General features: G+C 40.1%; 1 protein-coding gene across 1 annotated transcript in view; it reads left to right on the forward strand.

Annotated features, from left to right (window-relative positions):
• ZDBF2 (zinc finger DBF-type containing 2) overlaps window positions 1–13561 on the forward strand; it is a 34989-nt gene extending 21428 nt beyond the window's left edge. Inside the window, exon 6 of the mRNA XM_068968475.1 lies at window positions 13503–13561. Within this exon, the coding sequence (XP_068824576.1) occupies window positions 13503–13561 (59 nt within the window). The remainder of the gene's footprint in view (window positions 1–13502) is intronic.
• Window positions 13562–14932: the final 1371 nt, after the last annotated feature.

A 14932-nucleotide genomic window follows, 5' to 3' on the forward strand; every position in this document is an offset into this window, starting at 1 on the left:
TGATGGACAGGGAGGCCGTGCTGCGATTCATCGGGGTCGCAGAGTCAGACACGACTGAGCGACTGAACTGAACTGAACTGATAGCTCAGTTGGTAAAGAATCTGCCTGCAATGCAGGAGACCCCGGTTTAGTTCCTGGATTGAGAAGATCCACTGGAGAAGGGATAGGCTACCCACACCAATATTCTTGGGCTTCCCTTGTGGCTCAGCTGGTAAAGAATCTGCCTGCAACGTGGGAGATGTGGGTTCGATCCCTGGGTTGGGAAGATCCCCTGGAGAAGGGAAAGACTACCCACTCCAGTATTCTGGCCTGGGGAATTCCATGGACTGTATAGTCCATGGGGTCATAAAAAGTCAGACACAACTGACTTTACTCATTGGACTTTTTATAGGTACATATTGAAGCCATTAACAAGTGCTTACACTGCACGGTGTTAAGTAGAGGCCCGTTGGCAGGGTAATAGTGAGGTATGAAATGTAAGGTATCTTTATTTAATTGATAAGAAAAATTTAATTATTGCATATATTCCAAAAAAAAAACATAGAGTTAGAAATGAAACTAGAGACTTATTGTGAAACATTCCTGTCAAATAAAAATGCCTGTGAAATATAAAGAGGGAGGGAGCAAGAGTAGGCAGAAAAGTTCTTCAGATGTAGTACATGTCTGATAGCTATGAAAGGAGAAGGGGGAAAGAAAGAGGGTTGGGTGGGGAGAGACACAGACTTGTACAGTCTGATAAAGTCTTGGCCAGACAGAAGGGAGCTCCAGTGACCCATAGAAGAGTTCCACATTGGGTAGCAATGGCTCGGTGGTAGGCTGAGGGTTGTCGGAGAGACTCATGGGCTCAGCTCAGATACTTAGTGGATCCTGAAGATTCTGCAGCTAGAGATGATAAGTTAACTGCACTCCTGGTTGCTGACCAGTGAATTCCTCTTAGAGCCAGGAGGTGTATCTTCTTGGTTACCATAGTCCTTACCTTGAGCTGTGCAAATCCTCCTCTTCACGCACATTTTTGAGGACACCTTCATCAAGGTTTGTTATGGACTATTGCCTTTAAGCTTATACCTTAATAAGCCATGTCACTGCTGTTTCAGACTCATTGCTGTTTGGTGGTACTGTGTGTATTATGACCAGTGATTCCCATGGTCATGAGCTCATTACTGTACTTCCTTTGCTTTGAGGTAGGTTGGATGCTATGTTGTGTGTGGTTTTATGGTTGCAGATTAGTCCCTCTAAGCCCTCAGATCAGGGATGTTGGCAGGAAAAGTGGAGGCAGAAAAGACATTGCCTTTACTTGAAACAATGAGAACGAATCACTGGCTTTTCAAGGACATAGGGGGTCCAGAGTAGTCAACTGGCCACCAAGTGGTTGTTAATAGTTGGTTTCATTAAGAAATAGTGCCCAATCATGGGTTCAACATTGGTCTCTATTGTTGGCAGTTTAGACATTCAGAGATAGCAGTACCTCAATTGGCCTTGGTAAGTAAAAGTTCTTGCTCTTGGGACCATGTGCAGCCTCTATCCCTGACATGGCAGGTACTCTCTTTGTATGTCCATCTTTGCTGTTCCCAAATGATTAATGATGAAAGCTATCTAATGTCACCATTCTATCTGCACTGTTGTTTATTGCCTCCCTGCTTTCTGATGGACGTTAACATTTGACATAAAAGTTTTTATACTTTGTACCCATCACCATCTGTCCATCCACTTGCCTCTTCTCCAGAACTCTTTCCTCCAGTCACTCAGAATTTTCCTCTCAACCCCTTGACCAGCCTATCAGGCCATTCTTTTTTGTTTGTTTGTTTTAATTATTTATTTGGCTGTGCCAGACTTTCACTGTGACATGCAAACGCTTATTTTTGGCATGTGAGATCTATTTCCCTGACTAGGGATGGAACCTAAGCCCCCTGCCCTGGGAGCTTGGAGTCTTAGCTATTGGACTACCAGGGAAGTCCCTATCAGGCCATTCTTTACTGCTTATGATTTTGTATGTATTCTCACCTTGGACCATTTCTCCTTCCACACAAGTGAGTGATCAGGTGTGCCAGGTGAGGCTCCTGTCATTTTATTTTTTTTCTCACCACTGTCTTTCAAAGTCACCCCTGGATGGGATGTAATGCAGCTTCCATTTATGTTCAGCTTTCACCAATATTCAGGGCCAATCCATCTGTGAACCTAGGTCAGGTTTTCTCCTCTTGATTCAGCTGTTCCTGTGGGACCCTCCATATCACCATGAGGTGTAAGCTAAAGGAGAAACATTGGTGCAACCAAGGAAGGCAAATCGGAATCTGAACTACTTCCCTGTGCAGCTCACATATGCTTTCTTGTCTTGCATAAGCTTGATCTCAGGCCTATCTTTTCAATCTTCTGCTCTTGCTGGGCAGTTATGTGCCTGGTCTTTACCATTTCAGGGACCCATTATCGCCACTGCTATCTCTGAGCCTCTCTGACTGGCTCTCCTATGGTCAGCCCTAATCTGCAGAGATGGACCACACTGAGCTTCCTAGTGACACTGGTGCATTTCCTCTCCCTACTGCATTTCCTTTTGTTGTATTTCTTTTTCTTAGGTCATATGGCTTAATTTCTACATTATGCAAGTCCAAACTAAATCAATTTTTTTTACATACATTAAAAACTCTACCTTTATATGCACCCCACCAAGAGATATCTAACAAAATCACAGACATGGGGCTAGATTCAAGACAGACGAAGCTAAGTCACAATACTAAAGAGAAACAGAGGGTCAGAGGAATCTAGGAAAGGTCAGAATCCAAAGGCAAGAACTTGACTGTAAGTCAGGGAGCACTGTTACCTCTGTAAGCGCCCCAGCACTCAGAGAGCAGAAATAGGTCAGGGGGCTCCTGTGGAGGGTCAGAAGGTTTACTTAAAATCCTGGCTCAGTTAGGAATACCTACATAGCTAGGGGCAAGTAATTAAATCTTTCTCAGGTTCATATTTCTCATATTAAGTGGGATAATAGCACACCTTTGCAGGTCTTTGTGAAGATGAAGTGAGTAAATGAGTTCTAAGTGCTCCCTATTGCATTTCTGATGGCCTTTATGAACAGCGCGTCCTCCTGGTTCTCCTGTGGAATATTACTCTCTGGTTGTCTTCTGGCCCCACATATATATGCATTCTAGCATGTTCAATTTCCTGAGGCTTTAAATGACTTTTGCCACTGCTTTTCAGGGCAACTCATGCATTTAAACTTACTTAGCATAGCTCATTGCTTTCTCCAGGTGTTTAAAGTCACCCTACCAGTGAGTTTCTATCATCTCTTTGGGTCCTTGCCAGGGTGCTAAATCTTGTGTTCTGAGACAGTGTCTCTTAAGCCAGTAAACTCTTGCTTGTATGGGAATTGATCAAGCACACTCAAAAATCCAGTCCTTTGTCTTCTACCTGTATGTCTTAGCTAATCCTTGCCGGTCCTTTAGGGTGTAATCTCTTCTTCCCTTATTATTTCCAACATGTTTTCAGGGATTTCACCCTAGTTATTGATCAGACAGCTGAGGAGGTGGAAACAGCTTGTGAGATGGGGTGCTGGTTGACACGCAAAGGGAGACATCTCCATAGTGTCTTTCTCATAGGGGAGGTGCTCACTCAGAAGGGAGCCCCATGGAGGAAATGCTGTCTTCATAGGGAGGGATAGGTAGTCTGGTCTACAGAGCCAAAGTCTTATGGGAGACTTCATTCTTATCCCATATTTTAAAGTCCTGTATTTTCTAACCAGAGCCCTGATCTTAGTATAACAGACTTGCCTTGGCTGAGTATACAATAGTCTTTGAAGACTGGCTATCCTAAATTGGCTCCACAGCTGTCTGTTCTCTGATTGTGGGAGATATATCTCTTTGGAAGCTGTTTTTTGTCTCACATGCTTAGTTTTAAAATAAGTGGCTTCAGTTTCTCATTGCCCCTTTATACCCTACAATAATAACCAGCCAGTTCCGTTGTCCTTGTGTGTATAGTTCACCCGCAAATGCCTGAATTAATGCAGTGGCCAGAGAAGTCTCCTGCATCAGGACACGCTCTTGGGTCACCACTGGTGAAAGTTTAACGAATAGCGCCATTTTTTGCTGGGAACTATCCATGCCACTGGGGCACAGGGTCCTCATTTGCAGCTGGGCAGTGAGTAACCTAAGCCTGAAAGTCCCTTTTGCTATCCATTGTTTTGGACCATTCTCAGGATCAACTGACTGAGTTTGAATCCTCAAGTCCAGGTTGACAGTGAAAGTGATGGGAGTGACTCTGTGAGATATAAACAGAAATAGGAACAGGCAGGTAAAAAAAGGGAGATAAATTAAGTAGGAAAGGGCTAACCCTCACTCAGCTCAATGGAGGGCTCTGGCATAAGGACTGTGGATAGAGGGGTCCTATGTTGGGAGATGACCAGTCCCTTGCATACCTGCCATGCACGGTCATTGGCTTGGGGTTGCCAGGCAGAGTGTAGCAAATCCTGAAGGTGTTGTAGTTGGAGGCTGTCAGCTAACTTGAGTTGGGCTTGAGCTGACTGACAAATCTATATGGCACACATCTACAGCTGCCATATTACATCAGTTATTTATACACAAACCCAGGTGTGGTAGATTGATAACTCACAAGTGTCCTTATTAGGAAAGAGGAAGGTCACACACACACATACGGTAAAGTGATATGAAGATAGAGGCAGAGTTTGGAGTAATATGCCCAAGGAACATCAGCAGCCATCAGGACTAGAAGAGACAAAGGTGAATTCTCCCCAGAAATCCCAGAGGGACCACAGCCCTACTGACACCTTGATGTCAGACTTTGGGCCCCTAGAATTGTGAGAATAAATTTCTGATGCTTTAAGTTACAGTTCTGTGGTTGTTACAGAAGCCCTAGGAAACTCATGCACCAGGCTCATAATTTCTTTTTTAATGTAATTTTTAGTTGAGATTTAATTCACATACCATAAAATTTGCCTTTTAGAAATATAGAATCGAGCGATTTTCTAGTATAATCACAAAGTTGTACAACCTTTACCACTCTCTAATTTTAGAACATTTTCACCATCCCCAAAAGAAACCCATACTTGTTCGCAGCAACTTCCCAATTTCCTTTACCCCATTCCTTAGCAGTCACTCATCTATTTCATGAACCTAATAGATTCGCTTGTCCTGAACCTTTCGTATAAATGGAATCTTGCCATGTGTGGCCTCTGATCTGGCTTATTTTGTTTGGGATAATGTTTTCAAGGTTCATCCTTATTGTAGCAATCATCAGTACTTCATTCCTTTTTATGGCCAAACAACATATCTCTTTCAGGACTCAATCTGTGGCTTTGGTTGAACTATGAAAAAAAAAATGGCCTTAAGTAGATGTCAAGTGGAACAAACAAGAAGTATTTTAAAAGTCTTGTCAGGTAATTGTGGACGTTTGTTTTTGAAATTACATTGAAACTTGACAAGTGGTAGTTTCTTAAAGGATAGTTGCAATGTGAAATCTAAAATTATACCAGTGATCATTTTATACTTTGTTACTTCAAGGTCCATTGGTTTATTTTGCATTTTGAATGAATCTTTAACCCTTGCATGATTTTGTAACTTAATATGCATTGATCATTTGGGAAAATGCCGTTTCACCGAGATATGCAGATCTTCCAAATGTTGACACCTATTATACAATATCAAAAAATTATTTCTATTACTGCTAATTGTATAAGAAAGTTCTTAAAGTACTGGCAAACTGTTAAGTTCACAGTGTTGGATACAGTTTTCTAAAATTCTAATTTTCAAGTGAAAAAGCTTGCACTTTATCATTGGTAACAATAGTGTCAATTGTTTTCCTTGAAGTTAAAGGTTCATTTTGTTTATTTTCAATAAAGTGTCTGCCAAATATATAAATCTGAATAAGCATACCTTGCTCTTTTTTGTTTTTTCAAGAAAAATGAAGTTATAGGAAAAAGTCTAGTTCACAAATCAACTGTGCAAATTCTCTTCCTGGAGACTATTTTAGTTTAGTGCACAATAGTTCTTTTTAATTTTATTTGATTTATTTTTTTTATTGAGTTATATTTGGTTTACAATATTAAGTTTAATATTGTATTAAGTTTAATAAACTTAATACATAGTTTTCAGGTGTAATACTCAGGAGATTTATGTTTACTTACCATTTCATTTTATGGAATATTTAAAAGACATGTACCTAACCACCCAGATAGACTATAACTAATAATTTTTACAGATTCATCAAAGGTGTTCTTAAATGAACCTGTTTTTCCCCTCAATAAGCACATTTTGGTAAAGACTATAATAACCATTGGTACAGCACCACTTTTATTATGTACTTATGTTCTAGCACTTTGAATCACTATCGTTTTTTGCTATCAATAGAAATGTTAACTTGGTGAGGCAAGCCCCTCAAATGATGTCTTAGTAATATTATAAAATTAATTTTTTGTCTTATGACCCCCTGAAAGGGTGGGCTTGCCTGGTGGCTCAGATGGTAAAGAATCCGCCTGCAATATGGGAGACCTGGGTTCAGTCCGTGAGTTGGAAAAATCTCCTGGAGAAGGGAGAATACTCCAGTATTCTGGCCTGGAGAATTCCATGGACAGAGGAGCCTGGCAGGCTATAGTCCATGGGATTGCAAAGAGTTGGACATGACTGAGTGACTTTCACTTTCCTGGAAGAGTATCCCTGATCTCCAGTGGTCCATGGGTCATGCTGTGAGAACAGCTGCCTTAGATCATCTTGTGTTCCGAGTGCAATGCTGCTAGGAGCTTTAAGCACCCCATTATCTCAGCTAAGAAGCCTTGATAGTGGAGGTAGGGGGCTGCAAACTTCTTAATTTAGCAGTGAAGATAGGCTTGAAACAAAGAAGCTTTGACTTGTTTAATCTACCAACTGTTTATCATCTGGCTTGTTTGCTTATTTATTTATATCACTTTGTTCATTTGGTTTTTATTATAAGCTACAACAGTGAACTCATCAATGCAATTTTATAAATATTTATATGGTATTAAATAGGTTGATGAGGTAAAATAAATTCTCAGCTTGACAAATGAAGCTGTTCAGTTTCCATAGAGCTCTAAGTCGTCCAAAGATAAAAGTCACTTATAAGAGCAAAGAACAGGGACAGAAATCAATTCTGGTATCTCAAGTGGGCAAAATCCATTTTCATGTTCCAAAATGATCGTTACACCAGAATCTAAAAGATGTCATATTCAGTATGAATTCTGTTTCTGTGAGTTGTTCAAAATGGATACCATTTACTGGTTAGTAGTTTCACAGAACAAGGAAGTTTCTTTCTTTTTTTTTTTTTTTAGCATATGTTTCAATTCAGGTCAGTTTCAGGGTAAAGCATCAAGATCAAAAAGCAGTTATGTGGGCAGGAGTTATACTATAAACATTTTTATTATGGTCGTGGAGATATACAAAAGGAGAATTTCAGGGTGTCTTCAAGTGCTATGAAAGGGCTTGCTTTATTTTAGTAGTAGCCAGTTAGAAAAAACTAGAAATCTATAGGTAATGATACTTTAAGGGAACTAAGATGTGATATGCAGTTGCCTTGAGAGAGAAATCAGAAGGTTTGACCAAATATCTGTAGGATTTCTTCTAGATAAAGTGCTTCTTGTAAGGGAACTTGCTTGAAATAGTAATCCTAAAAAGAGTGATACAGCTCATTCATTCAGACAACACTTATTTATTATGTTTTTTTAAAATGGGCTGACTATATTCCAGGCACAATGTATTTGATCTGATAGAAAATTATGAATGTGTGTCAAATCTGAGTGTTGGAGTAAGTCATAAGTTTGACAGTAGTTCAGTAATATAGTGATATGATACAGGAAAGTGGAAGCATGCTGCAAGCTCGAATGCCCGCTTAGTCTTCCAGTCCCTATTTATCTACTTTCACTCTGAGTAACTTGCACTTTTGCTCTTTTAGTCTTCCACCTTCTGAGTAGGTCCCAGGTGTTACACATCTCCTTCCATCCCACTTCACTCATTTATCCAACAAATATTTATTAGTCACTGGTGTGTGCCAGGTGCTCTGCTAAGCACTAAGCATGCAGCCATGAACAGGTCACATGGACCCATGTGGCACTTGCAGTCTATTTGAGGAGATAAAATTAGACACACACTTGGATAACTAACAAGCAGAGTTGTGATAAGCAAGAGAACTGACCTAGACATGTGATTTGGGACTTACTTACCCTCTGTCTTGTGTACAGTCCGGCAGCCAGAATCACCAGGAAGATGATCAGTTGTGCAAATCCAAGGACTGAGGGGTATATGGACCCATGTTATGGTGACCAGATTTGCCTGGGACTTGACATTTCTGGCACATGAGTCTGTTAGTGTAAACCCAGGTAATAAACCACGATCATCCCAAGCTACCCCTATCCTAGGACATTTTCTATCAAGGGGAAGGTCAGAGGCTCCTTTGGAATTGATGGACCTTAAAGACAGTGCCTGGTAGTGACACAGAATTTCCCCTTCTTGCCATTTAAAGGTGGGGGTGGGGGCGGTGGCCGTGGGTGGGATGCAAAGGGTTAGACTGGAAAATGTATAAGCTTGGTCACAGCAGGTGAGTCCCGAGGACAGGTCTCCTCTGCCAGTGCAGAACATTGTTTAGTGTGACTGGAAATTTCCAGTGGTTCCAAGCTCAGTAAATATTCTTCAGTTACAGAGGGAAGTGTGATTAAGTGATTTTACTATGGTTACAGAGCTAGTTGAGAGGATAGGTGATGCAAGGCTGGTTTCCATGGAAACAGAATCGAGATGATGATTCTGTTGCCAATGATTTATTAGAGCTTGCTCTTGGGAGCAAGGAAAGCAGGAAGAGAGATAGGGGAGAGATAGGTTGAATTGTGATGTGTTTAGCCAGGAAACTCTGAAGTGGGGATGGGCCTTCAGAGATGTGTGGATTGAGGCAAGAGATCTGGGTCCATGAGTCATTTTATGTAGATTGACCCTGGGAAGAAGTATAACCTTTTGACTGAGAGTACTTTCTTTCATTCAGCTGGGGCAGTGAGTACTTAGTTCTAAACACTAGACTGAGTGGCACATATTCTAGATACCAGGTCTTTGAGTTTCTGTTCAATGTTCCCATGATACCATGTGTCAGCACTTAATCAAGAATCGCCTGTTTCTTTCGACTGTTAACTTAGTATGTAATAAAAAAAAATTCCTGTCTTCAGAAAGATGCTGATTGATATGTAAAATCATAAAGTTGTTAATAATAAATGAATCTGTAGATGCAAATGGGATACAATTACTGTGTTGTGCTTTCACTGAAAAGACAGTGATTATTTCAGGTGGAAGCTGACTTTTAAAATATAAACTGTGATATACTCATGAACAAATAATCAGGTTTTTTGTTTTTTTTTTTTTACAATTTCAGCATCTACCAAAACAACATGTGAGGTGACATTTTCCTACCAGCTTAGAAAGTATTCTGTGGACATCTAAGAAATTTCAACAGTAAGTTAACAGAAGAAATTGGGGAAAGGTGTCTAAAAACTTAATTTTTCTTAAAGATTTTTTTTTGAGCAATTTTAAAAGTCTATTGAATTTGTCACAATATTGCTTCTGTTTTATGTTTTGGACTTATTTTTTGGTTGCAAGGCATGTGCGATCTTAGCTCCCTGCCCAAGGATGGAATCCATGCCCTTACACTGGAAGGCAAAGTCTTAACCACTGGACCACCAAGGAAGTCCCTAAAAACTTAACTTTAAAAGACTCCATCAATTCTTTTTTTAAGTAATAAGTCTCTAAATCAAGTTTAAAGACTTTATTCAATTTCTTGCTGTATGTCAATATAGCATAATGTAAAAAAAAGATCACCATGTTTCATTATATAAAATCTGTTCATTTAGAGTTGAGTTAATCATGAACAAAAAAGATAGATAACTGTTTTCTTGCCTCTAAATCTGCTATGGTGAAATTGTAGAATGGCAGCCTTTAAACACAGCTACATATTAGAACCACCAGGGGAATATTAAAAAATGCTCAGACTCCACCCCAAACGTAATGCATTAGAATCTTGATGTGGCCCTATATATAGCTTGTATTATGGCCAAGCTCTGAAAGTAATTCAAAATTTACAGTTAACTGGGCACTAGGCCAATGCCCTGCTTTACTTTGGGGAAGTTCTGTATGAGAGTATAGCTTCAGTTGTGGGTTGTGTTTTGTTGTAACTGACTTTTTTTTTTTTATCGTGGTAAAACATATATAACATAAAATTTACCACTTGAACCAATTTTAAGCGTACAGTTCAGGAGCATTAAGTAAATTCACATGGTTGTGGAGGTACCACCACAATCCATCTGCAGAAAATAATCAACTTCCCTGACTGAAACGTGTTACCCATTAAACAATAACTTCCGGTTCTCTTCTATCCCCAGCCTCCTAGCAACCACAGTTCTATTTTCTGTCTTTGTGGATTTGACTGTTCTAGGAATTTCATACCACTGGAAACATACAGTATCCTTTTGTGACTGGCTTAGTGTCTTCAAGGTTCATCCATCTTATAGCATGTGTCAGAATTTCCCTTCTTTTAAAGGCTAAGTAATATTCGATTGAATGTATATACAGCATCGTAGATGGATACTTGGATTGCTTCTGCCTTTTGCTATTGTTAATCATGCTGCTTGAAAATGGGGCAATCTCATCATTTTAGCCAGAAAAGGGCCAATTTTTCCTTATTATCATGAAAACTTGTTATTTTCTTTAAAAATAACCATCCTAATGGGTGTATAGTGGTATCTCAATTTGATTTACTTTTCCCTACATGGCGTCCGGTCCCATCACTTCATGGGAAATAGATGGAGAAACAGTGGAAACAGTGTCAGACTTTATTTTTTTGGGCTCCAGATGGTGATTGCAGCCATGAAATTAAAAGACGCTTACTCCTTGGAAGAAAAGTTATGACCAACCTAGATAGCATATTGAAAAGCAGAGACATTACTTTGCTGACTAAGGTCTGTCTAGTCAAGGCTATGGTTTTTCCTGTGGTCATGTATGGATGTGAGAGTTGGACTGTGAAGAAGGCTGAGCGCCAAAGAATTGATGCTTTTAAACTGTGGTGTTGGAGAAGACTCTTGAGAGCCCCTTGGACTGCAAGGAGATCCAACCAGGAGATCAGCTCTGGGATTTCTTTGGAAGGAATGATGCTAAAGCTGAAATTCTGGTACTTTGGCCACCTCATGTGAAGAGTTGACTCATTGGAAAAGACTCTGATGCTGGGAGGAATTGGGGGCAGGAGGAGAAGGGGACGACTGAGGATAAGATGGCTGGATGGCATCACCGACTCGATGGACGTGAGTCTGAGTGAACTCCGGGAGTTGGTGATGGACACGGAGGCCTGGCGTGCTGCAATTCATGGGGTCGCACAGAGTTGGACATGACTGAGCGACTGAACTGAACATGATTTCTATATGATTTGGGATGTAGAGCATTTTTTAAGTGCTTATTAGTCATTTCTCTTTGGAGAAATGTCTATTCCAATCAGTTTATATTTCAATAAATCCCCTAGATTTATTGAGATATAATTGACATATAAAAATGTACATATAGCACAATGTTTTAAAACATGTGCACATTGTGAAATGATTACCATAATCAAGCTAATTGACATATCCATCATTTCTCATAGTGCTCATTGTATGTATGTTGGTGAGAACACTGGAAGTTTATTCTCAGCAAATTTCAAGTAGAGATCTTCCTTGACTTACAATGAAGTTAAGTCCTGATGGTGAGTAGAATATTAGTATAAGCAGTATTTACAGTATACGTCAGTATCTCTTCAAGAGCCATATATATAACAATACATATATTCTCTTGGTTTAGTCATTTGTCATAATCCACAGGCTTAGTCACAGAATTAGCCCAGGCAATTTTGGAAAACTCCAGTCGTGATCGATAAAAGTTATCTAGGCAGGAAGGTAACAAGATGGCTTGGCAGTAGGTACCAGACACAGGGGCTTCCTGTAAAGAATGACTCAACAGGCAAAGAATCTGCTTCCAATGCAGGAAACACAGGAGATGTTAGTTCGATCCCTGGGTCAGGAAGATTCCCTGGAGAAGAAAATGGCAACCCACTCCAGGATTCCTGCCTGAAAAGTCCCATGGACATAGGAGCTTGGCCTGGTGGGCTACAGCCCAATGGGTCACAAAGAGTCAGAGATGAGCAACTAAGCATGCACCAGACATTAAGTACAAATACTTACATTTTCCCAGGGACCTTCCAGAGAATGATCTCATTTAATGGAAGGTTATAATAGTGAGGATTTCAGGTCCTATGTCAAGCCAGAAGTGCAAAAATTTAGGGGCAAATGGACTTGTCTCTCAAGTCACACTATCTAGTAGGTGATTGCTAGTTTTGATTTTATGAATAATTAGTCCCAAATCTGAACAACCAAATGTCTTTCAGGAAGTTAGACTACTTATTTCTTTATGAGGTACTTTGAATTGAAGAGTTCATTGGGCTGACGTAAGGCCAGTGAATTGGCAGGTGAGTAGAATTCTGCTTTACATTCAAGCCCCATTTTCTCTGACTAATCTCCCCACCATCCCTGTTCTCTCCACCCCATTTCTCACTTGTTCTCACATCTGCTGGAACTGTTTTCAGAATTTATTTTTCTGGCAACTTATTTTGACATAACTGGCAGGTTGACTCGTGAACAGTTAAATTAATCATGGGTTAAAAGTTTGTCATTATGGTAGCACATTAGAGCTATCATAACTCCAATGTTGTCTTTGCATGAATTTTCCTTCCTTGTCCTCAGCTGAACATCTCATTTTCAATTTAAATGAGAGGTTCCTGAATCTGTCTTTTCTGTCTTGTTCACTGTTCTGGTTTAATTCACTATCTTCATTGCTAAGCTAATTGGAGTTGGAATGTTGTTTCCTCTGTTTTAGAAGAGCTAGAAAGTGGCTAGACTATGATTCAGAATTAAATAAGATAGTTTCTGTATCTATTTTACAGTAAACACAATTATAATGTTTTTGGCATATTAAGTGTTCTGTTTCTAGGGGGTGTTAGGTTCAGAGCCTAGTATGTAAGTACTCATGAAATATTTGGCTGATTTAAAGGTGTTTCCCTTGTTTACCTCCCTTTATTTATCAGTCACCTACATAAACGGCATGATTTACGAGATACTGAAAGGCCCACTTGCTTTCTAGTTTTTGCCATGCTAGTTTGACATGGTATCTGAAATTTTTATTGAAATAATCATTTCCTGGAAGGTTTCTGAGAATAGGCAAATATTAGCATTTTCTGTTAGTACTTTCTGCCATTTACCTCCCTAGTAAATTCCTCACTATTACTGATGCTACTCTCACTTTGCCTATTCAGACCATTCATATCTCCTTCCAAAGAACTTTCTATAGCACAATATTTAACCAGATGGTGATTGTCTCTACTTCTGGTATGGTCCCATTTAACCTTGAAGTAAGATTTAGTTATTTTTCACGTTTCCTCAAAGATGAAGCTAATCAGGGTGTTATTTTAAGGAGTCTTCCAAGATTGTTTCTTTTCAGGTTCTTTTCTAATAGACCCACTTGATACTTCGGCTTGTACCTCATTGATTGGAACTTAGCTACAGGCCGTACCTATCTACGAGGAAGTCTGGGAAACATGGTCTGTATTTCAGGCAGCAATGTACTTGACTATAGATTGGATCTCTACCAAAGAGGAAGGTGTGAATAACTATTTGCAGGTAGCCAACTGTCCTTGCCCTGTGACTCCATACTGTCTTTCGGGTATTCCTTCTCACGTGGCCTGTCTGGGAGGTGTACTACTTGGGATGGCCGGATGAGCAGAAAAGCATATGACACGTGTAACTCTTCAGCTGCCACATGGAAACCACGAGTCAGCTGACGTCTCAGCCTTTCCGTGTGCTCTGCTTCCGTCACGGGGAATTTTCCTGTCCTGTTCCTTCCTGCTTGCCGTATCAAGGGCCCTGCCATCGCTGCAGATACCCTTGATGCTTGTTTCCTCCCTGTTTCCCAGCCTTACATCCTGCTTCTTCCTCTTCAAGGGTATGTTTTGTTTTGCCACCATTGGCTTGTCCTCAGTTTTCTCTTTTATACTTCCCACAGTTACTTTGAAATTAGCACCTCCAAAATAATTTTAGTCTTAGTGATGGGGGTTGGTGATGGAGAGAGTAGGCAGGCGTGTATGTGGCGACGTTATTAGGTCTTCTTCCAGACTTACCTCCTCCGCCATACCTGTCATGATTGTTGTTCTTCTGTAAGAGACTCTCGTTAAACTTGGCTTGAATTCCACCTAACAGCAATGCCAAGCATTACCTTAATTATTGTTAGTTACAACTGAATGAGTGAATATTCCCCCATTTTCTTTCTAGCATGAGGTCTTTATTTCAGATGGTTGGGGCTTTTAACTTTCCCTTCCCTCTCACGTCCCAAGCTCAAAATCAGTAGTTTGTGGAATCTTTTCCACTTTTGCCATTTTGTTCTCTTCCTACTTCCTCACTTATCTGTGTCCATTCTTTCAATCACTATTTTACCTGATTCTCAAATAGTAGCCCAGTAGCAACCAGGCACTTTATGCTGTCTTCCCTGACTCTTCAGTTCAGTCACTCAGTCGTGTCCAACTCTTTTTTTTTTTTTTTAATTAATTCTTTTTATTTAATTTTAAAATCTTTAATTCTTACATGTGTTCCCAAACATGAAACCCCCTCCCACTTCCCTCCCCATAACATCTCTCTGGGTCATCCCGATGCACCAGCCCCAAGCATGCTGTATCCTGCGTCAGACATAGACTGGCGATTCAATTCTTACATGATAGTATACATGATAGAATGCCATTCTCCCAAATCATCCTACCCTCTCCCTCTCTCTCTGAGTCCAAAAGTCCGTTATACACCGCTGTGTCTTTTTTCCTGTCTTGCATACAGGGTCGTCATTGCCATCTTTCTAAATTCCATATATATGTGTTAGTATACTGT

Source organism: Capricornis sumatraensis, chromosome 3 (assembly GCF_032405125.1).
Source record: "Capricornis sumatraensis isolate serow.1 chromosome 3, serow.2, whole genome shotgun sequence".
NCBI lineage: Eukaryota > Metazoa > Chordata > Mammalia > Artiodactyla > Bovidae > Capricornis > Capricornis sumatraensis.